The sequence below is a fragment of the Andrographis paniculata genome, unplaced genomic scaffold (assembly GCF_009805555.1).
Source record: "Andrographis paniculata isolate CXL003 unplaced genomic scaffold, ASM980555v1 Contig62END, whole genome shotgun sequence".
Taxonomy (NCBI): Eukaryota; Viridiplantae; Streptophyta; class Magnoliopsida; order Lamiales; family Acanthaceae; genus Andrographis; species Andrographis paniculata.
In genome coordinates, this window is record NW_026137598.1 from 8,190,097 (window position 1) to 8,213,495 (window position 23,399).

At 37.7% G+C, this 23,399-nt stretch overlaps 3 protein-coding genes across 6 annotated transcripts; 2 read left to right on the top strand and 1 right to left on the bottom strand.

Moving 5' to 3' along the window:
* The first annotated feature begins 251 nt into the window (after nt 1-251).
* LOC127261393 (phosphoenolpyruvate carboxylase 4) lies at nt 252-7,779 on the top strand. Its single transcript, XM_051289734.1, has 20 exons — nt 252-542; nt 1,240-1,403; nt 1,708-1,822; nt 1,917-1,994; nt 2,097-2,165; nt 2,250-2,328; nt 2,398-2,474; nt 2,549-2,644; nt 2,734-2,875; nt 3,028-3,141; nt 3,494-3,567; nt 3,665-3,910; nt 4,440-4,565; nt 4,637-4,738; nt 4,808-4,954; nt 5,570-5,668; nt 5,777-5,865; nt 6,241-6,367; nt 6,460-6,666; nt 6,789-7,779. Exons 1-20 carry the CDS (start codon nt 387-389, stop codon nt 7,611-7,613), a joined length of 3,132 nt encoding a protein of 1,043 aa, XP_051145691.1. The 5' UTR covers nt 252-386; the 3' UTR covers nt 7,614-7,779.
* Nucleotides 7,780-8,725: 946 nt separating this feature from the next.
* On the top strand, nt 8,726-17,552 carry LOC127260687 (SUPPRESSOR OF ABI3-5). 4 transcript variants are annotated; one of them, XM_051288548.1, is made up of 17 exons: nt 8,726-8,904; nt 9,984-10,110; nt 10,307-10,347; nt 10,513-10,707; nt 10,842-11,280; nt 11,367-11,438; nt 11,554-11,646; nt 11,722-11,801; nt 12,215-12,380; nt 12,762-12,846; nt 12,921-13,012; nt 13,098-13,166; nt 13,763-13,942; nt 14,327-14,501; nt 15,315-16,253; nt 16,613-16,794; nt 17,086-17,552. In XM_051288548.1, exons 2-17 carry the CDS (start codon nt 10,063-10,065, stop codon nt 17,266-17,268), a joined length of 3,039 nt encoding a protein of 1,012 aa, XP_051144505.1. In that variant the 5' UTR covers nt 8,726-8,904; nt 9,984-10,062; the 3' UTR covers nt 17,269-17,552. The 4 variants fall into 4 exon arrangements, with proteins under 4 accessions (XP_051144505.1, XP_051144506.1, XP_051144507.1 ...); XM_051288549.1 differs by having other exon boundaries at nt 12,233-12,380; XM_051288550.1 differs by having other exon boundaries at nt 12,236-12,380.
* A 251-nt stretch (nt 17,553-17,803) lies between these two features.
* On the bottom strand, nt 17,804-18,980 carry LOC127260688 (lysine-rich arabinogalactan protein 19). Its single transcript, XM_051288552.1, has 2 exons — nt 18,257-18,980; nt 17,804-18,169 (listed from the first exon to the last, which is right to left on the bottom strand). The coding sequence occupies exons 1-2, from the start codon at nt 18,932-18,934 to the stop codon at nt 18,062-18,064; spliced, it is 786 nt and encodes a 261-aa protein (XP_051144509.1). The 5' UTR covers nt 18,935-18,980; the 3' UTR covers nt 17,804-18,061.
* Between the last annotated feature and the right edge of the window lie 4,419 nt (nt 18,981-23,399).

A 23,399-nucleotide genomic window follows, 5' to 3' on the forward strand; every position in this document is an offset into this window, starting at 1 on the left:
TTAAAGCTACTTTACAAACTTCCATATTCATAAACGTTAAAAAATAATAATAATAATAATAATTCATATCGAAAGTAAAAATATATATATATATATATGTAAAATAGTAAATTAATAAATGCAGAAAAGGAATGATTTGAAGTATGGATAGATTAGCAAGGGCCAACAAATTACCACAAACGATGGTGCTTTTGCCACGTGGCGCGATCTCCATTCGCCCCTCCGCACGGTAAAACCATTTACATCTCCGCCCAGTGGTGAGCGTCTCTGTAGTCTGTTGTGTTTCTGTTCTGTTCTTCCAATAAGCGTGAAACGTGAATCGCCACACTTAGCCAATCATCAAATCGCTTGCTTTTCTTCGCAGGCAATAGTTCGGAGGACGGATCATGACGGATATCATCGATGAAATTGCGGAGGAAATATCATTCCAGGGATTTGAAGATGACTGCAGATTACTGGGGAACCTCCTCAACGACGTTCTTCATAGAGAAGTCGGATCTGGATTCGTGGAGAAACTCGAGAAGACGAAAGTTCTCGCTCAGGTTTTAGTTTTATTTGTTTGTCTCCGGTTTTCAAATCGTTTTTTTTTTTTTTGTTTGTTTGGACAATACCGCTGTTTGGTTGTACTATGGTTGGATTTCTCCATTTCCTTTTGTTTGTCAATTAATTTGCTTTCGATATGTTCAGGTCTTTGCTCTTTTTAGCTTTGCCGGAAAAGCATTTATTTATTTGCGATTCATTACCTTGCAGAACTGCTCAGTGCTTTTATGCGTATGTTTGTGTGTGAAGTTTCCTGTTTTTTACCTTCATCTACGTAACAGCAGAATTTCCTGTAGTTCTTCCGGTTTTAGTGTTCCTGGATTGATCCTTACGGACGAGGAGTAGTTTTTATTATATTAAAAGAGTGCCTTTGCTCCATGCATATCATGCTGTTATTTTGGATTCGCATGGATGGCTAGCAAGTCTTTGGTTTTTGCAATGCTGTCTCCTGTTTTACACCTGGCGAATGACTTCATGCTACGGATTTAAGAAAGGAGACGTTTCAATTGCAGAGGCAATTGGTTTCCTTATACTACTGTAGTTTTATGGAATAGTACTCATGTTTTGTTTCTGTAGAAAGTCAGCTCTATCACTGTCTTCTGTGGATGAGCACATGGCAGCGATTTATGCATTAATTCTTCATGTCTATCAATTGCGGGCGTAAACTACTAATAACTTAAAATGTTGTGGGTTCTGTAGTGTGCATGCAATATGAGGACGGCGGGAATAGAGGACACAGCAGAGCTTCTTGAGAAGCAACTGGCTGCAGAGTTGTCAGAAATGACACTTGAGGAAGCATTGGCGCTAGCCAGAGCATTCAGCCATTATTTAAACCTGACAGGGATTGCAGAAACTCATCACAGGTACTTTTGATCTTACTGTTATTAATAGACACTAGTGTATCATTTGCCAAGAGGGCTGTCTTGTGAAAGAAATGTGTGTGTTACAATAGTTAGTAGAGATTGAATGTTGGTGAACTTGTGCTTGAGAAATCATGTCAAGGAAATTGGAGAAGTTCTACCCTCTAGATCTTCTAAATATATCCACCACCACTCACGTTTTTAACAATATTTTGATGTTCTGAGTGATGTTATTGGTCTCAATGATAAAAGCACGTGAGTTGAGACTTGATGTTCTCTATAACGACCATCTGTTGCAATCTTGCAGGGTAACTAAGGCTAGAGGCACCGTACAATTAGCAAAAGCTCTTGATGATACATTAAATCAACTTGTGCAGGCAGGTGTTTCTCCGGATAAGCTCTACGAGGCAGTTTGTAAGCAGGTAAATACTTTCTGTTTTCCTTCTTTCTAGTTTTAATATTCAATAGCTATTATTTATTTATTTGTAAAGTGATGTTGGCTGAGTTCTACTGCAGGAAGTTGAAATTGTCCTGACAGCACATCCCACTCAAATAAATCGACGCACATTGCAATACAAACATATTAGAATTGCAGTATGTTTCTTGCAAAAACTTTCCAGCTCTTTTATTAGTGGATATTGAGTATGGGTATAGCGTTTCACTTTGATATGTATAGTATGCTTCTATCGTTTGCAGCATCTTTTAGAATATAATGATCGGCCTGACCTCGGGCAAGAAGATCGAGAAGTGCTGATAGAAGATCTGGTAGGTGCTTTTCTTTGAAAGATTGTACATTTGTAGAACCGATTTCTTGAGATTCTCTGTCCTTGAATACTTTCGGTACTGTAGGTGAGGGAGCTTTCTTCAATATGGCAAACAGATGAGCTCAGAAGGCACAAGCCTACTCCAGTTGATGAAGCCAGGGCTGGTACATTTCATAATATCTGTTTAGAGGGATATGTTGTCACTTTTGCAATATAATATGTTGCACTTTCAGGTCTGAATATCGTGGAGCAATCACTTTGGCAAGCCGTGCCTCATTTTCTACGTCGTCTCAGCAACGCTTTGAAGAAGGTTAATTTCATTTGTCGTACAGTTGTATTGTGCAGTTTATTTTCTGGTCTTAAAGACTGGTTCACTTTTCACAGCATACTGGGAAGGCACTGCCTTTGACATGCACCCCAATAAAATTTGGATCTTGGATGGGGGGTGATCGAGACGGAAATCCGAATGTAACAGCAAAGGTAATTCCAAAGAAAATATAGTGTAAAGCTAAACTACTTATGGTAATACACTAATTTTTTGATTGCTGTGTGTTGTTCCTTTGGTTCAGGTTACAAGAGATGTATCTCTTCTATCAAGGTGGATGTCCATTGATCTCTTTCTACGGGAAGTTGACAACCTAAGATTTGAACTCTCCATGAATCAATGCAATGAGAAATTATCAGCACTGGCCCATCAAATTTTAAAAAACGGTTTGGCATGCTGTTATATTATTAGGAATGCATTTCTTTTCAAAGTTAAATTATGATAAATGGTGTAATGTTTTTGAGCTACCTTTGTATGCTAGATCCTACATCTAGCTGCACTTCTATTCTAAACTCGTTCTATCTAACATTTATTTCAGAGAAGTCAGCTGAAGACAGGCATGAAAATTGGAACCAATTTAAGAATCATAACAATTCTGCTTCACCCCTTCCAACCCAACTTCCGGATAGGGCTGGCTTACCCTCTTGCGCAGGTTCTACTTCACGATCTCGATAGTTTTGATGACTGTATAACATTTCACTCCTGAGTTTAAGCAACTTTATATCTTTTGTTTATCCGTTAATCTCATTATACCAAATAAATTTGTGTGAAGATTTGTTGTATATTGAGAGAGTGAGGTTTTTGACACGAAAACTGTCATTCATGTTGATTCAGGCTCCAAATTTGTGCTGTTGTTCCTTAAAATCAGTCCATTTCGCTGTTTTGGAGTCCCATTTGGAAAAACTCTCGGCACTTTCCAGAATGTTTCACAACTGCATGCATTTTGTTCACGGCAGTTTTTTTTTTAATTTTTCCCTCTATCTTCATTTGAATGTCTCTTGTAGATCACAATGACGTGGACTCTCACTATCATCCATTAGATCTTCCTGGTTCAGATTTCAAGCCATTCAATCGCAAGGTTAAGTTTATTATGGAAGAATCAATTTTTATTTCTCAGACTTCTGTATCCTATATGTTCCATACCTTTTTAATGTACATTGCTCCTCTCCTGGCAGGATGGTGGTGGACTTTCCGTGAAAATAGATGGAAATAACAATGCTAACAACTCAGGAAATGCTCAGCCTCAGCCTGTGACACCAAGAGGATCTTCTCTTAACTCAGCCCAACTTTTGGCTCAGAGGAGACTGTTCGCTGAGTCTCAAACAGGAAGAACAAGCTTTCACAAGCTTCTGGAACCAAGCTCTTCGCATATACCTGGATTAGCTCCTTACAGAATTGTTCTTGGAGATGTGAAAGCAAAGGTTCTCTTTCTGGTTCTGAAATTATTAGATATCAACTATACTTCCAGATAATGCCTGTTGTTTTCTTTTTGAAATTATGTAGTTCATCGTTAATAATGACTTTTTCTAGGTAAATTTTACTTATATGTGAAAAATGAGTTCTGCATGATAAATATCTTGTGTATATAATGTTCTTTGTGATGGCGTATATATGACCATTTTTTATGATTTCTGAGCAGTGACTTCTCATGCAAACGTTAGTTCGCACAAAAATATCGATTGCTTTCTGATAAAAAAAAATGAAGAAAAATTGATTGCTTTCTGTAACATTGTTGTTTGCTACTTGGTTTTAGTCTCTTAATAAAGCAGGTTAGGCAGGGTAAGATGCAAATATTTGAATTTCATTTAATTTTCATGTAATTTGTATATGTGTGCCCTACATCTACTTGAGGTATAATCATGTAAGGGGAACTTGAAAATTGATGAGAGTCATGAGACATAAGAAGTTCACTCAAATATACTTACAAGATGTCTTTTTCTCTGATTTCAGCTTTTGAAAACACGAAGACGATTGGAACTTCTCCTTGAGGACCTTCCTTGTGATTATAATTCTGGGGATTATTATGAAACAAAAGAGCAATTTCTGGAGCCTCTACTTCTGTGCTATGACTCGCTGGTATCTTCGCTTTAATTATCTGTTTTGTTATATGCATGAACGGATGTACTGACTAACTCTAACATTGGCAGCACTCTTTTGGTTCGGGGATATTAGCTGACGGCAGGCTCGCTGACCTAATAAGACGTGTTTCTACATTTGGCATGGGTCTAATGAAGCTTGACCTTCGTCAGGTAATGTTATGTTAGAAATCTGAGTTTAGTTCTGTGAATTTTGCTAAATGTCTCTCATGATATAACCAGGAATCTGGTAAGCATTCAGAAACACTTGATGCTATAACGAAGTATCTAGATATGGGTACCTATAGTGAGTGGGATGAAAATAAAAAAGTTGAATTCCTGACAAAAGAGCTCAAAGGGAAGAGGCCATTAGTCCCTACATCTATAGAGGTATTTCCTTGGAGTCAATGGTTCCTTCTTAAGTTTTTGAACTTTGAATCTTTATCTTTTCATGTATTCTCAATTTCATGTTCTAAACTTAGGACATGTAATGTTGCTCAACACTTTAAGCAACATGTATTATGTCCTAACCGAATGGTAATGTAAACTGAATGGTCATGTGTGGTGTCTTTTGAGCTTGCTGAAGTAATGCTTGTGTTATTTTATTTATCCAAAATTTTAGCACGTGTTTAACTGCTATTTTTATTGTTAGCATTGTATGGCCAATTTGTTTGACGATTTGGTTGTCTGTTATCATTCCAATGATCTAGAGATACATTGAGCTTGAAAACTATGAAGTGATCGGTAAAGGACACATACCTTCTAATGCAGTTCAAAATTTGAAACCACTAGTAGCTTGATGACAATTCTCCATTTAGATCCTGTCTTGTTAGTTTTCATGCAGCTAGCTTCATTTTATAAGAACATGCAGTGTATCTTGTGGTCTTAAACATGGTGGCATCGCATTCTGTTTCTTGCACATTTCATTTTTTCTAAATTAAGTAACACACTTTAGTGGTATCATGTATGCCTTGTTACTGCTCTGAATATTTTATTTTCTTTCAGGTTACTCCTGAAATAAGGGAAGTATTGGACACCTTCAGGGTAGCAGCTGAACTGGGAAGCGATTCCCTTGGAGCATATGTGATCTCTATGGCCTCCAATGTATGATATCTATGGACTCCAAGTGCTAATACAATTTAACAGTTCGTGTCAAAGTTTATTGTTGCTCTCTGTGATTTTAGTAACAATTTTACCTTAATGAACTGTCAGGCCAGCGATGTTCTGGCAGTGGAGCTTTTACAGAAGGATGCTCGCTTGGCAGTTGCTGGAGAACTGGGCAGGCCATGTCCTGGCGGAACGTAAGATTCCTCAATTCTGTTTAAAATGTGACAAGAACACCTGCATTAATATATAGGATTTTTAGAATGAAAGATTACAATGACATAAGTTTGATCTACTTTTCTACTTCCATCTATAAGAAATAAGTTAAACTGAATTAAATGACTTGTGAACGGTAAAATCACTTCTTAGTGTCCAAACATGTTATGAACCTCCAACTTCCAGTAACAGATTGTAGGATTTTGTGTTAAAACTGTAAGAAATTGGTTCTCATATTTATTTGTGCCCCGCAATTGGAAGAAGTTTATACTTTACTAGCTAATGGGATACTTTTCCTTAAAGCTATAAATAGAACAAACATCCTTCATATATATATATATATCTGGTTTATACAGGCTTCGGGTTGCTCCTCTATTTGAAACCGTGCAAGACTTGAGAAATGCTGGTTCAGTAATCCGTAAGCTACTCTCAATTGATTGGTACCGTGAACATATAATTAAAAACCACGGCGGGCACCAGGAGGTATGCAGAGTGCAAACTTGTTCAGTTCATGTAAAACACTCCTTCAATCTTTCTTGTCATTGATTTGGACTGTCTTAATCAAACATCAATAGGTGATGGTTGGTTATTCTGATTCGGGTAAAGATGCCGGTCGATTCTCTGCTGCCTGGGAACTTTACAAAGCTCAAGAAGATGTAGTCGCCGCATGCAATGAATTTGGAATCAAAGTTACTCTCTTCCACGGTCGCGGGGGCAGCATTGGACGTGGCGGTGGCCCTACATATCTTGCCATTCAATCCCAGCCTCCTGGCTCAGTCATGGTAAGATCAAGTTTATAACAGAATCCATGTTCTAGATTTCCTTACATTAGTGTTCTGTTATGTCTGAAATGCGCCGAGACAGTTACAAAAACAGCTATGATTTTCTTGTATGCATTGAGCAGGGCACACTGAGATCAACAGAACAAGGAGAAATGGTACAGGCCAAGTTTGGACTACCCCAAATGGCTGTCCGGCAGTTAGAGATATACACGCGGGCTGTGCTTCTAGCAACCCTCCGGCCTCCATTGCCACCGAAGGAGCTAAAATGGCGTAGCCTGATGGACGAAATTTCACAGATCAGCTGCACTTCTTACCGCAACACAGTCTACGAAAATCCAGAGTTTCTTGCTTATTTCCACGAGGCAACACCTCAGGCCGAGCTCGGCTCTCTCAACATTGGAAGCCGTCCAACGCGAAGAAAGTCATCACCCGGCATCAAAGACCTGAGGGCCATTCCATGGATCTTTGCCTGGACACAGACTCGATTCGTCCTCCCTGCCTGGCTCGGCGTTGGCGCTGGTCTGAAGGGCGTCTGCGAGAAAGGCCACACTGAAGATATCCGAGCTATGTACCAAGAGTGGCCGTTCTTCCAATCCACCATCGACCTTATAGAAATGGTTCTGGGGAAAACAGACATCCCTATAGCCAAGCATTATGATGAAGTTTTGGTGTCATCGAGCCGGCAGCCATTGGGGAAGGACCTCAGGGGGGAGCTTTCGACTGCGGAGGAGTATGTCCTGTTGATCACCGGACATGAAAAGTTGTCAGAAAACAACCGGAGTCTGAGGAAGCTGATCGAGAGCAGGCTTCCATATCTGAATCCAATGAACATGCTGCAGGTCGAGATTCTTAAAAGGCTAAGACGAGACAACGAAAACAAGAAACTGCGCGACGCCCTGCTGATCACCATCAATGGCATTGCTGCTGGAATGAGGAACACCGGATAATCGTCTCCGTCAACATTTTAATATAACGTTAAACTGCTATAGGTATGGATCTTTTAGTTTCCACTTTGTCTGTTTCGACTTTGAATAAATTGAGATGTCTGTACCTTACATCATCACGAGAGACACGGGCTTTGAGTACAGATATAAACATGGAGTTTTCGATGCATGGAGCAGGTTAAGCTAACGGAATTAGAACATTTTCTCGAAACATTGAGGATTATATCCTCAAATGATATCAGCTTCGATTTTTTTTCCCAGCATCATGCCATAAACTGAGTTAGCACTCGATGTAACTATACACCGAGTTATTATTCTATCGCATCCCCCAAACAAGGCCGAGCCCCTCGCAAACCGAGGGGACCTAAGAAAAAGGTACGGTTTAAGGTTTCGTATTTAAAATTTAAATTTGTTAAGACGTAGATAAAAATCGTGAAAATAAAAACTCCATGGGTTTGGTAATTTAGGGATCAAGTGCCAAAGGAGGAGGCAAGAAATGAGAGAAAAAGTAATTTGTAGCTCAGCTTATTTAAGGCTAACAATGTCACAGTCACCTTAATAAAGAAAGAATAAATATATCAATGGATAATAAGCTAAATTTAAATATAGTCATAAATTCACTCTCTCATATTATTAGACCATTATTTGTATTTTATCAATGCAATATATATATATATATATCTGTTGTAATTGAAAATATTATTTGTAATATTTTTGTTTGTTTCAAAAACAATATTTTTCATTATAATAAAAATTATTACACTATAATATTTTATTATTGTGCTTTAATTAACATATAATTAAATAAAATGATAAAAATATCAAAAACTAACTAATAAAATACTAACCTTTCTAAATCTATTATAAAAATTGGCGTGAGATGACAATAGTATACTTTTTTGTTGTGTCAAAAAAAATTTATTTAGTAAGCTAAGCAAACACTGACCAGTAATCATTTAAGTAATTGATTAATTACGATTCCATCTTTAAAAGTATCGTTTGGGCTTACGGTATTTTTATGGGCTAACAAATTGGGCCTGGCCCAATATATCTTCCACGAGTTTCGCATTATGGTACTATTAATATATATCCGAGTCTTTAAAGCCCACACCCAATTTTCAGCTGGCATTCATTTCTTTCTCATCGATGCCGATTAGGGCAGGCGTTTCTCCGTTGATCGAAATCACTCTAATCCGTAGTAATCCACACTATCTAGACGTAGAATACGAGCACTAGATTGTCGAGGGCCGAGATTGTGGGTGATTATTTAGTGTCGTCCAACATATTGTTCAAGGTACGCGATTTCTTGATTGAAAGCTCGGATCTTCTGAGTTTTGTGCCTGAAACGGTATTCGAGTTTTGTTGATGTGTTTCGACTACGACGATGTCTCGATGATTGCCTTTTTTTTTTTTTTTCCCACATCAGTTTGTGTCCCGTTTTCTTAGGCGTATATCCTTGAATTTGGTTATGTGCGCGTGTGTGTTTCGTTATCGTCTAATTCTCCTCTAGGGATGGGCGACCAGTCTAAGGATCAATCGAGGCAATTATTTGCATCGTAAATTAGTTTGGAGGTACAATAGAGATTCGTGAATTAGACATTGCATACATATATATTTCTTTTTTGAGAAAAGTTGGGATTTCTCCTTCTTTGTAATGTTCTACGACAACAATGTTTGGATCTTGAAAGATTTGTTCGTAGGATATTCTTTACCCTTGTCTCATCGTGGGGCCATTCAATATTTTTGGGCTCACAATGATTTAAGGTTAACGAGGTTTTGTGACCATCATTCGTCTCTCTTACCCTTAATTCTTGAAAATCGATTCTCGGCGACAGGGGTTGTGAGTGAACTGTTTTAAGGGTTCTAAAGTTTGTGTCGGAAGATTGACATTTAAACTACCCCAATTTCACGGAGAATTTATTCATTTCCTTTTCTTTATTGATGGTAGAGTTTGAAATAAAAGGCTGTACTTCGCCCAGATTTTACATAGCACATACTGTCTGTACTTTTTTAGCTCTGTAGCTTTTCTATGTTTTGCTGTGCTGTCCTCAGGCTTGAAAGTGTTTGCTGCTAATTTCTATTAGTTTATTGATGGGCTTGTGCTGTTTGAATTTTTACCACTTTGAACAAGTTTTTCAATGCCATTTGATAGAGAAAATAACCAGATATTTGCCAATGATGGGAATGAAAATGACAAAGTTAAATGACTAGGTGTGATCAATATGAGCATGTTAGAGAAAATAACCAGATATTTGTCCTCAGAACCTTAATTCATTTGCTACAAGAACTTGACGAGAGATTTGGCCAAATAAAGGAGGCTGATAAGTGCTTGTGCTCCTGATGGTGTGACTCCTGTTTGTTCATTGGTTACAGGAAAGTTTTGAATATATCTTGTGCTACTTCACATCAATTGGAAAAGCTTTGCTGTAAAAGGTTGCTCCTTTGTCGAGCAATGGATCCTGGCCGCTATGGTCATCATCAAGGATGGGAAAATAACAGCGTAATTGTGGTTTCCTTTTCATCACATATATGGGATGATATACAAGAAATTAAGCTCATGTGATTGTCCATTTTTTCCGGCCTCTCTTCCTTAAAGAACATGAGAGAAGCCATGGGACAGTGAGGATGTGGAATCGTTTGCCTACCTTTAGCATGATTATTACTTGCTGACACAGCTTATTCTCTTGAATCCACAGGCTTTGGAGGGTTATGGTGCTGTTCATGATTCAAACTTTCGGTGAGTGTACATTGATGCTTTTTTGCACCCCCTCCCCAAATTTTATTAGTGTTGTGTTTCTGCGAATTTCTTAGATATGCTTTCTGTCATATTTTCCTTTGTGTGATGGTTTACCCTGTTCCTATCGCATATTTCTATGTTTCTGCCCCTCATATTTTTTGGCAGGGATGGTGGATCTTATGATGATAGGAGGTTTATAGATGAAAGGTTCTCAAGGGAAAATGTCTACCCAAGGGGTGCCTTTCATCGAGATGTCTTGGAGAGTGATAACTATCCCCCTCCACCGCTGTCAGTTGGTATGTGGCCACAAACAAGGAGGAGAGGATATGAGGAGGAATATTATGAGAGGGATTATAGACGGTACTATGTGATGCTGCACCGTGATACTATTTCATTCTCTTTGTCAAGATTAGTTTTCATATACATCCAATATAAGTCTATGCTCCAATATGCTTATAACCACTGTGTCTCCCGTCATGTTCATGGATTGACAGGCCTGCGAGATATGGAGGGCGTGACCATGATGACTATGGATATGATGATTATGACTACAAATCTCGTGGCACTCAGCAAAGCAGGGGGGACAGCCGTGATAAAGATTATGATTATGGAAGATCAAGTTATGATTCAGATTATGATCGAGGCAGCAGAAGGGATGGTAATTGGAGAAGGCGTGAATCTCGGGACCGTGAGTGGGACAGGAGAGGTGTGAGTCGGGAAATGGATGAAAGCCCATATAGGAGACATGAACATTCTCCTTCACGCTCTCGATCTCGTTCCCATGGTCGCGATGATAGGCTAAAATCTAGATCTCCTCGAGGCCGGAGTCTTAGTCGAAGTCACAGGGAAGACAGCTATGATGACAGCCGCTATGATAGATCGGATAGGCGAAGAGACCGTGATGATAGGCGATACCATGATCATTATTCTGTAGTACGTTCCATTCGCCAAAGTCTATTATCATTATTATTATTATTATTATTAGAAATGGTCTGACAAGTTTTTCTCTCTCTTTATAGGCTCCCTCTGCTACAGTAGTGGTAAAGGGTCTTTCTCAAAAGACAACTGAGGAAGATTTGTATCAGATCCTTGTAACTATTATCACCCTAAGACTTTTCTCTTAAAACTTAAACATTAGGGCAGCTGCCACATTTTTGGTACTGTTTCTTGTTTGGCACATGCTTGATTATTGTTTCCCCACACCAGGCTGAATGGGGCCCCCTTCGCCATGTTCGTGTTATTAAAGAGCGAAGAACTGATATCTCTCGTGGATTTGCCTTTATTGATTTTCCTTCTGTGGTATGAAATTACTGTTATTCTGTTACATTTTAAAATCTTTTCAATTAAATTAAATGAATCTAGTCTTGTTATCAGGGTTCAGCACAAGCAATGATGGATAAACTTGGGAATGAAGGTCTACTTGTTGATGGTAGGAAGCTCTTCTTTGAATACAGGTATAGTATATATACCCTAACTTTGCCATGGGTTCATGATATTGAAGCATCTTTTTGCTGTGGGAATCATTGTATGGAGTTGGTGCATTCTTTCATCTCTGGATTGCTCAGTTAATTGAGCAGTATATCTTGAAAATGGTTGACTTTTCTGTGGAACACAGCCATCAGAATACTGACTGCAAGCATAACTACAATGTTATTGACAGCCATAAATGGAATGGTTGCATGTTTATTTGAAACTGGACCAAACTCCTTGTGCTTTGTATATTTGTATTTAGACATCAGATGTGTTGCACTGTTCTCTTTCAAGAGTGTTGCACTCCATCTATATCTTTTTTTGAACTGCTATTTCTTCTACGACGTCTGATTTCCACCGTGGTAAGCTAATGTTGATTTCAAATTGTTGTTGTAAGCTTTGACTATTGTTGCAGTAGTAAGCCAACTGGGGGAGCTAATGGATCTCTTGGAACTGATGGTGCATCCAGGTCAGGTGGCCATAGAAGTATCATGGTGCCATCAGATTGGATGTGCATCATATGTGGCTGTGTCAATTTTGCGAGAAGAACATCTTGTTTTCAGGTTATTTTTTTGGCACCCTTTTATGGGTAGTTACTATGTCATTTTTTTTGGTTGCAATCTTACATCTTTATGCAGAACCAAATTTCTCATTATTCTTTCTAATAATCTTACTATATGCCTCCAATGTTGCATAAATTTGTGTATTTAATTTCAAAGGGAGCTGCGATAAGGGGTGCTTCTTCTAGACATGAAAATCGTATGATCTATCTTGCCTTTGCATCTCCATATCTTGTCAATGCATTGACAACTGAAAGTAGATGCCTTGTTTACTTATCACAAGTTGGATCCCATGATATGTTGCTTATGAAACCTGGTGGTTCCTCACTATATGATATGTTGTTTATGAAACTAACTGGAATCCCTTACCGCATGTCCCACCAGTGTAATGAGCCTAGAACAGAAGATGCTCCCCCAGCTGATATGGCATCATCAAATCCGACATCTACTGGCAAGAGAGGCGAAGCAGGTTACCTTACACACCAATTTCTGTCCACTGTATGGTGGTTGTTTGTTGCTGAATTTTAGTTTGATAAATTTCAGGTCCCACCCATGTTCTTGTTGTCCGTGGATTGGATGAAAATGCTGACGAGGAAATGCTTCGTTATGAATTTGCTAAGCATGCTCCCATTAAGGTGCAAAAATCCCCCCGTTTTATCATCTCCTCCTATTTGTTTGATTTTCCTTTTATTAATATCTATAATGATTTTGTCACTGCAGGATTTGAGACTTGTTAGAGACAAGTTCACACATGTCTCAAGAGGATTTGCATTTGTTCATTTCTTTTCAGTAAGTATAGCTTCACTGGTTTATTACATAGTTGTTGGTAATAAGTTTATTATTAAATGCATCAAAATGTAGTTTATTTAATTATAAATATGATGCATGGCAATTATGTACTCATGTAAACTGTATTCACAATATAGATTTGGCTCAACCTTTCCCTGCTTCTGATGATAAATACTCTTTAAAGTGATTATTCATGGCCAAATGGTACTTTGATTGTGTATGCAAATGTTCTCTTTGATCGGATATCTGATGCTGGCCCTTCTGATGCTGGGTTTTCTGTTTCTACAGATCAGAAAATCTGTTTATTATATTTCAGATATTTATTTATTTATTTTCCAGTTCCCTTGTATGTGAGATTGGGTGTACTTAAGCCAATTTTTTTAATGATTTTCATTATCGATGTAGATTCTTTGTTCTCTGCCTAGAGTGGCTTTTGCTTAGTCTTGTAAAAACATATTTATGTTGTTTGTAGGACCAGAACGTATCTATTATCCTGTAGTAATATTAACCATTTGCAGTTTTTTTTTTTTTTTTTTGACAAAATAAAACTTATATCTATAACTAATTGCAATGATTGTCTATAACCTGATTTTCAGGTTGAGGATGCTACTAAAGCACTTGAGGCAACAAACGGTACTAATTTGGAAAAAAATGGCCAGATTCTTCGAGTCGCCTATGCCAAAAGTGTTGTTGGACCCGGCTCAGCTGCTTCTGGAGCTTCTCAGTCAAGCAGCCTTGCTGCTGCTGCAATCGAAGCAGCAACATTTGCTCAGCAGGTATTATGTTTATATCTGCAACACATATGCTAATGGGCACATTAGGAATTTTGTGCTGTAGTTAGTTCTTGCAATGTTTGACATTTAGTTTAGGTGGTATAATCGATAATTGTCTGAATTGGATGCTGTGAAGTATTTATATTTCATTGTGGTATTGCATTGGCCATTTAATGACCAAGTGTATCATATCATTTGCTATTTAAGCATGTCCAAAACTTAGTTACTTGCTTCTTACATTACATGTTAATGCGGTTTCCATCCAATTTTGAGTTTGTAATCTTGTGTGAGCAGTAATTGTTTCTATGTTATGTATGTTTTATTTTTTGCTGCTTTTGGTGATCCATACATGCGCCAATATTCATGTTTTCTTCTTTGGCCTGTTAGTATGATGCAGTTGGTTGGGCACCTAAAGAATATAATCCAGATGATAATCAAGCAACTGGTGGTCAAGAGCAGGGTGGACAAGTTGCAGGTGCCCCGCAATCTGGTTTTGTTTGGGACGAAGCCTCTGGTTATTATTATGATGCGGCGTCTGGGTTCTACTATGATGGAAATACAGGTTTTCCTATCTCACTGTTCTCTTTCTGTTTGAATAGTCATTTTGCCTCCTTTGCTATCTAAGCAGTAATCTTTCCTGTATTTGATGTTATGGACAGTGTTCATGATCTATTGATGTCTTAATATTAAATCTTTTTACAAAAAAAATACTCCCTTTGTACTGGATATTTTGTCCGCTTTACTATAGACATGGGAATTTAGGAGGATATAATTAGTAAATAATTAAAAATGTATTAGTAAAAATAATTATTCTATAATAAAAATAATTATAGATTAAGATTAAGATAACTGATTAGTATAATTAAAATTAAAAAAATTACAAATTAATTTTTTAAAATAAGATTAAAGTGTATAATTTTTTTCCCAAAAAGGAAAGTGACAAAATAAGTGAGACGGACGGAAATGGAAAGGTGGACATGAGATGTGGGACGGAGGGAGTAATAAATTTGGTAAATGCAGCATCTTTTATATATGCGTACAAATGCTGCCTGCCTTCTTTTAAGTTCCTTGATATCTTATCTGATGACTTCAGAGCTTATTTGATACATGATTGTCTCGAGGACATACTGCTAACTGGAGCTCTGATTTTATCTTGACGAAATGATTGGGTGTGTTTGTTTGGGGTTTTTGATTATTTGATGTGATATAAATAGGAATTGATGTGAAGTTTGAATATAGAATTAATTTTTTAATATAAAAAATAGAACATAGGTATTTGATTTTTGGGGGGCAAAAAATTGTGAATAGTAGAACTAAATAAATAAGCCAAACGAATACATTCATTGTTGATTACTGAAGTTACTGTGCCCTGCAGGTTTATATTATGATGGCAACAATGGTATCTGGTATTCATTTGATCAACAAACCCAGCAGTATATCCCCTGCACCAATCAGAATGGCAAGACAGCTGAAAGTGAAAGTGGAACCACCAAGGCAGCAGATGGTTCCAACAGTAGAAAAGTTGTTATTTCTGCACCTGCTGCTACAATAACATCAAATGAGAAGTCAGCTTCTTTACCAGATGCTGTCCAGGCTGCAGCCGCTGCTGCATTGGCTGCAGAGAAGAAGGAAAAGGAAAGATCGAAAGAAATAAAGCTTGCATCCAAAACTAGCATCCTGGCTAACAAGAAGAAGATGAACAATTTCTTGAACATGTGGAAGCAAAGAAGTCATGAGGGTCAAGCACCACGTGTGGCCGTTGATGACAGCCAACTCTCAGCTTCTGCTGTAGAGAGAGCTGGGCCTACTTCATCTGCAAAGACCAAGTTCAAAAATGAAGGACCTGCAGCAAAAGATAACATTATGGTTCCATCAGGAAATACAGCTACCTCAACTCAATCAACTGGTCTGGAATCCCAAGACAGGTCAAGGACGGTTATTTCGAGTTCAGGGGGAGGTCTGAAAGGGGTTATCAGGGGTTCTGGAATGGGGGTGGTGAAATCAGATACTGTTTATGGAGGTGCGGGGGAAGTTACCCCCAGTTCATCATTTGGTATGCCTTCTGTGGGATCTGCTTCGCTGGCAGAGGCATCCTCAATGTCGATGCCATTCAGAACAGATGCTTCTGCATTAGGTTCTTATGCTCCAGCTTCTTCTGCTGGAACTGGTAAACGAAGGTTTTCGGAGATGCCAGCTTCATCAGTTGGCAATAAAGATCAGTCTCAAACTCCATATAGAGACCGGGCAGCTGAGCGAAGAAGTTTGTATGGTTCATCCCCAGGCTTTGGGGATAACTCTGGAGTTGGAGATTCAAGTAAGTGATCTTTGACTTCCCGTATATTCCACCTTTCATCTTATACTCTGTCTGGGTGTTGTTAGCTGTAGATAAGAACAGATAGTCAGATACTGTGCTAGCTTTACTCGTTGGCGGTATATGATTCTTGGGTTTTGACAGAATTAAGGCGTGAAAGGCAATAGTTGGAATATAGCTTGGCCTTGATCTTCAAGCTTGATCCCTAATATCTAAACCCTTAACTTCAAGCTTTGACTACCAAATTATGTGTGAAATTATCGAGGATGAGATTCCAATGGTCGAATTGCTAGTTTAATATCTCTACAGACTCTGTATTAACTTGTGAGAAACTTTATGTTCTTGTCATCGGGGACTTGAAGATCGAGATCCAATGTATAGAAGGGGTGTTATAGACTCCTCCATTCCTTTCCCTCCTGGCGTTGGTGGTGGGAGAAGTGCTGCAGATGCAAATACTTATGACGTGATTACGGCGGACAGGGCAATTGATGAAAGCAACGTGGGCAATCGGATGCTACGCAATATGGGCTGGCATGAAGGCTCGGTACCATCCCTATCCCTACATTTCCATACTGTACAAATTGTTTGTCCTAGATCACACCATTAAAGTTCTGCCAATAATTTAAGCAATTAAACTCTACCTTCCATGCTACTAGCTCCATAGCTTTTCCTCACTAACTGCATTTTCTTCGATTGCCTGCAACAACAGTGTAAGCTGTTGAGATGCATCAGTCAGTATATTGTCGCCAGCAACCATGTTTATAGCCACCATCTTCATCTGATTTTGTGTGCTGGTATCTTCCTTGTCTGGTTGTTTGTTTGAATCTTCATCCAGGGACTTGGGAAAGACGGCAGTGGTATGGTAGAGCCTGTTCAGGCACAGTCTGTAGAAACCCGAGCTGGATTGGGGAGCCACCAACCAAAGAAAGTTGATCCAAGCTTGGAGGTGCAGGCCGGGGATAGCTACAAAGCCGTCATTCAGAAGAAAGCCATTGCTCGGTTTCGGGAAATGTCCTAGGTTGTGGTTGGGATATGCCATGAAATGTATCTACGTGAAAACTATGCAATGATTGAATCAATAAGCCAATATCTTGAGTTAGAAATTCAGTACTATTTTTGTCTCTGCTTTTGTAGCTCAACTGAGACTTTATACTCTCCATTCCCTGATACTTCAGAGAGCTAAAAAATACTGGGGGTGTGCCAATTTCTTAGATGTTCTTGACAATGAGCTGCTTATATGTATATATACAACACATACATACATACATTATTCCTTAGATCCTAACACTATGATATTGTTCATCTCATGTGTTCCCTATCTAACTTCTGCAGTTTTTTTTTTTTTTTCAAACTTCTGCAAGTTACTGAAAGGATACTGTGAGGATTGGATTAGGGTTCCAATTGATACTCTCAGCCTTGCTGTGTTACATTCATTATGTTGTACTTTGCCTTTTTGATGAAACTAGGATTTGATTATCTTGATTATAAATATCATGTTTAAATATCTCTTTTCATGGTTTGTTTTCTTTTGGGTTTAGGAGTTTGATCTTGGCTGAAATAATAATTCAATGCGACACTTTATTAAATAAATAAATTATTAGATACCACAAATATTGAATAATAAAAATTAAGATCTCCTCTTCTATTTAAATAAAACAATGTCATATATAAGGGAAGAATAAAATAGTGGTTAAAAATGCAGTGATGCTCTGGTGTATGTCAATACACCTCTCTCTCATTCAAAATGTTTCCATTCTGTGCGTATGTGCGTGTAAGTATATGTAGGAAACTTGATCATGTCTGGTACAATTTCAAGAACACAAGCTGGAGATAGAGATAGCCCAGAAGGCTACCAATGCAACTCCAGCAGTGACTTGCATCTTAGTTCTTCCATTCTGATCGATCGACGTGCCTCCGTTCTGCAATCCAATGTAGGATGAGAAACTATACAATCTTGATCTATTCGAATGTAATGTAATGGATTAGAGATGGTTTTGGATTCGTACCAAATTTAGAGTCGGAGACGGCGCCGGTGTAGTTTCCTCTGTATCTTGCACTGTAGGGGGCGCCGGAGGGCTTTGAACTGTCGGCGCTGGTGCCGGAGCATGGTGGTGCTTGTGCTTGTGTTTCCTCTTCTTGTGCTTGCTCGGTGCAGGAGCTGGCACTGGCGATGCAATGGATGGGGCCGGGGCGGGGACTGGTGGTGGTGGCGGTGGTGGCACTGGTGCTGGGGCGGGTGCTTTTACTGGCGGGGCTGGTGCTGGTGCCGGGGAGGCTTTAGGAGGAGGCACTGCCGGTGGTGGTGCTGGTGGAGAACTGACTGGTGAAGGTGGTGGCGATGCTGGCGGTTGAGCAGGGGTTGATACAGGTGGATTTGGTGGTGGTGTGGTGGGGGAGACTGATGGCGCAGTGGATGGGGTGGCTGCTGAGGTGGGTGGTGGTGACGAGACAGGCGGCGCGGTGGTTGGAGGTGTTGATGCTGCTGGTGGTGGCGTTGCTGCGGCAGGGGTGGCTGGAGGAGCTGCAGTCGGGGTTGCTGCTTGTGGCGGTGATGCTGCGACAGGGCTTGTTGGCGGTGGAGCTGTGGATGGTGTCGCCGGAGGCGAACCTGCCGGAGCTTGGCTGTTGACAGCTGTCAGAAAAATGCAGAAGCAAGAAATGTAAGTCCATAGCAATTTAGCCATTTTGCTGATGTCTGGAGCTGATCAGATCTTCTACCTGTCTATATATATATATGTATGCATGTATGTATGTATGTACAGATAAATGTATGTTAGAGTTTGGTGGGATGTCAATTAACAGATGTAATGATGAAAGTGCCTTTGATATAGTTGCTAACAGCAGGTGTTCAATGCTTAACTGCTCAATCAAAAATGAGTAAAATTGGGGCAATGTAGCTATCATCAATCTTCCTATATTAGATAGATAGATCAAAGTAATCTTTGACAGCCAGTAATGATATTAAGGCATAGAGTTGTTGAACTTTAAGGGTTTCCTTTAGAGTAAAGCAAAATACATTTCTACTTACTAAATATAATCATGCAAGAAAAAAGGATTATAAAGTGTCATGCTTTAGCATCAAACTTCTTCAATTTGCCATTCTTGATTTCCTTAAAGAGCCCTTTTGGTTATTATATGAACAAGAAATTCAATCAGGGCATAAGACGAGTGAATTGAACAACAAAGATTGATAAATACAGCAGCCTCAATTCTGGATGTGAACATTTAATATAATTCTAACGACATTCAAAGGGACATTAGAGGATTTTCAACCACAAAAACAAACCTAAATTTCTAGTTATGACAAAGATGTGCCATCCATACAGGGAAATCTCGAACCAAACTGTTGGTTTCAACCAAAATCTTCGATTATGGCTGGACACCCAACTATGGTCGGATGTCTCTATCAATGAAAACCAACAATAAGCTCAAAATGAAACTACGTTAAGAGTCAATTGTTCAGCAAATACTTCATTAGTACATTAAGAAGGTAACACCTGAATGAACACCTACTCTTTCCTGGGTTCTAGAAGGAACAGAAGGCTGCATGAGTGTTCAGCAATGGAAACAAGATAGTGATATTACATGTCAACATCATTTATAGACACATCAAACAATATTACCTGGGCAAAATGCTCAATTCTCCAATGATGTCTTTTCTTAGAAAGGTCATCCAATGGGTTGGCCATGTAAGTTTGCCAAGCCAAGCATCAATAGCATAATCACTGCTGTACGTTGACGAAACTGTTCACTGTCGGCATTTAGAATGCACAAAAATGACAAACTTGTTAAAACTAAATAGAGATTTACAACTGAATGAAAGCATGTGTTAAAGAGACCAAATTTCTGCCATTGTTGCTGAATGTCATTTACTATCGAAACTGTTCATCTTTCTTTTAGAAAATTGAAATGGAAGGAGGCAAACTCGTGGAATTTCCCATTAATGGCATCATTCTAGTGTTACATTAAGTGTGGTTTCCTGTAGAAGAAAATATAAACCGATTACAAAAAAAGCTTGTATTAGGCATCACTAATTAATGTAAATGAAACTAAGTGGAAAGACTATGCACAAAAAGGAATCAGTAACCAAGAACAATAATTTGGTTCAACAGCTAATGACAGACAACTATCTTCCAAACACCTAAATTAAGTTAGTAGCAAGACAATAGGATATGCTAACCGAAAAATGGGCGAATATTACTGAAAGCTTTCCATGTCTGGAGCATGCTTGATGCTTCCCTTATGCAAATCATTTCAGCATTGGCAGTGGAGTAACACGTCTCTTCGATGCCGAATATTGGCAGGAAATAAGATAATTTAAACTTTCATATATACGACAATAATAGAAACAGAGCAATTAGCAGAAGCTTACAGATTGCATCCGCAACCTATTATCAAAACTACCAAATCATGTCCATGCTTAAGTTCGCTCTGTTTTCTCATTTAATCCAGAAGGCAGTCCGATTGCTTGTGAACCTCTTCCTAGAACTCTTGAAGAAGATGGGAACAAACTACCAAATCATGTCCATGCTTAAGTCCACTCTCCAAAACAACTAAATTCACCCCTCCTTTCTCACTCCCAGTCCCACACTTGTTGCTGACCTCACATTTACATCTCATGTTCTCAGTAGCGAATCAGCATACTGGCCCTCATTTGAGCAATGCGTGCAGCAACTGAATGACCTCGGAATCGAACCTTTCGCTCGGTAGTCGTACCGGATTGCTGACGTTACACAAGTGTTACACAAAGCTCACTCTCAAGAAGGTTAACCAAATGATCATTACCTTCGCGAGAGATTGACGAGAATCTTCTTTGATCTTTGCTTCAATGCAGGGAATCTCAGTGAACGCATGTCGGCGGGAGCTCAGCAAATTTCAATTTCCATTTTTAATTTTTTTTAACGATTAAATTAAGGCCCATTAAGCCCAATTAAAGTGGGCCCAAAGCAGCAGATTAGTTGTAGTGTTCCAGCCCAATTAATGGCCCAATCAAGACAGAGTAACAGAAATAGGCCAAATATCAACTTATTTATTTATTTTTATTTCGATATTCTAATTGTTGAATATTATAATAGCCTCGTGTAACAACATTTCTTGTCCCACGAAATTTAATTAATACAGTTTTCGTTGTCTGAATACTCCAAAATCGGTGCATCATTTTCCCCCAATTACCCAGTGACACGTTCTTCAAAATATCGACAAATTAAATTAACTAATGAAATAGTAAACAATCTCTCAATCTCCTTTGTACAAATATAAAAGCATCTTCATTTTGATTTTTTTTTTCCTTAAATTAATTTAAGAGATGATAAGTATCACATAAATTTTTTATTTTCCTATATCTTGAATTAAAGATTGACTACCAATGATGGAAAGTAACAGACCCTCGAAGAACCGCAGCTCATATCATCACGTCAAAAAGTTTGTATTCATTCTAAAAAGTCATATTAATCACAATCATTACAAAATTATATTCACAAACCCAATATTTAATTTAATTTAATCCTTAGCTGGTGGGGCTTTCAATTTTATTTAAAAATGAATATGCCATAGAATATTATAATCTATTTATTTATTTATTTTTAAATAAATACTGCAAAAATTGAAAGTGACCCAAAATAATGAGCAAACAAAATTTCTCACATAAATAGAGACCAATTGTTCATTCATGGGTCCTTTTCTTTTTATTACAACAAACTGTATAGGTTATATTAGTAACAAAAAAAAATAGGTTATTTTAACCTAAATTATCTTCGGTATACTTTGAAGACGTTCTTGTTCGTTGTCGTTATTAATTAATTATTTAATTGATTAAATCCACTTGTGGTGATGAGGATATTTTTTCTTATGTCATTTAATTTTGGTTGATTTCTGATACAGATATAAGAGGATGAGTGGTGGTTGGTATGAAATTGGCGATTTGAAGTGGTTGGATTATGGTTATAAATTATTTAATTTCATTCATATCTATTCATTCAGTCATGCTTATGTATATTAAATAAATAAATAAATATATATATGAAGTATTTATTTTAATTTTAATTTTTTGTGGGCATTGATATGTTAGGGGCTACAGTGTGTGGGGGAACCAATTAATGCATTTAAATAGACAACTTATTAATTGGCAACTATATATGTATATTACTAGAATTTTATTTATTTATTTATTTTAAGTCTATGGTGTAAGAAAGTCAATTAGATCACTTGCATGCATGCCGACTTTAAGTTTATGATCAATGCCTAACCTACATAGGCAATTAGGACATATAAATTAATTAAGTTGTATATATATATATATATATATACATATATGAAGAATTATTATTAAAAAAGTTTTTTAATTAATTGAATATATAATTAGGGCAGCTGATCTGGAATTGATCAAGTCTAACGAACTGATGGAATCATCATAATACATAATAACCAATTAAAAACTTGGACTCACTCACATTTATAATTATTAAATTATCAATCAATACAAGGGTTAATTCAATTTAATTTAATTTGATTTGATTAATTGAGTTCTAGATGGACATCTATAATGATTGGTATGATCATTTGTATCTTAGTTTATATTTAAATTAATTTAGATATTATTTTTATTAAAAAAATAATAACATTTAAATAATTATTTATATATATACTATATATGAATTTGATTGATTGTAGCATAAAGCCATAAAAGTAAATTGCAAATGCTTACGTTGCTTTTCTGCCTGCCTGTGTTGTTTCCAATCCATCCAAACTGCAAAAAAACACACGTGTACACGTGGCTATGGGGCCCACCCCTCTAGGTTTTATTTTTATATTTTTTTAGAAATTGCAATTAATAATTACTACTAAAGAATTCTATTATTATTGCACAGATGACAAATGTTAGTTACTGCGTCTTTTCTCAAAACTCAAGATAATTTAAGAATAAAATAACAAAAAATTTAAAATATGACGTACATAAGATATTGTAGAAAAAATATCTAATGTATAAATTATATTAATAGTTATTTATTTGAGAGTAATTAACTTCAAACACCACGACTTCTAAGTTCTAGCCAGTAGCGTGGTTGACTTGTGCGTGCTGTCATTAACATTTATTATTTAAATATAAAAAAAAAAAATCCTGAAGCAGTTAAATAATTGATCAATTTTAAT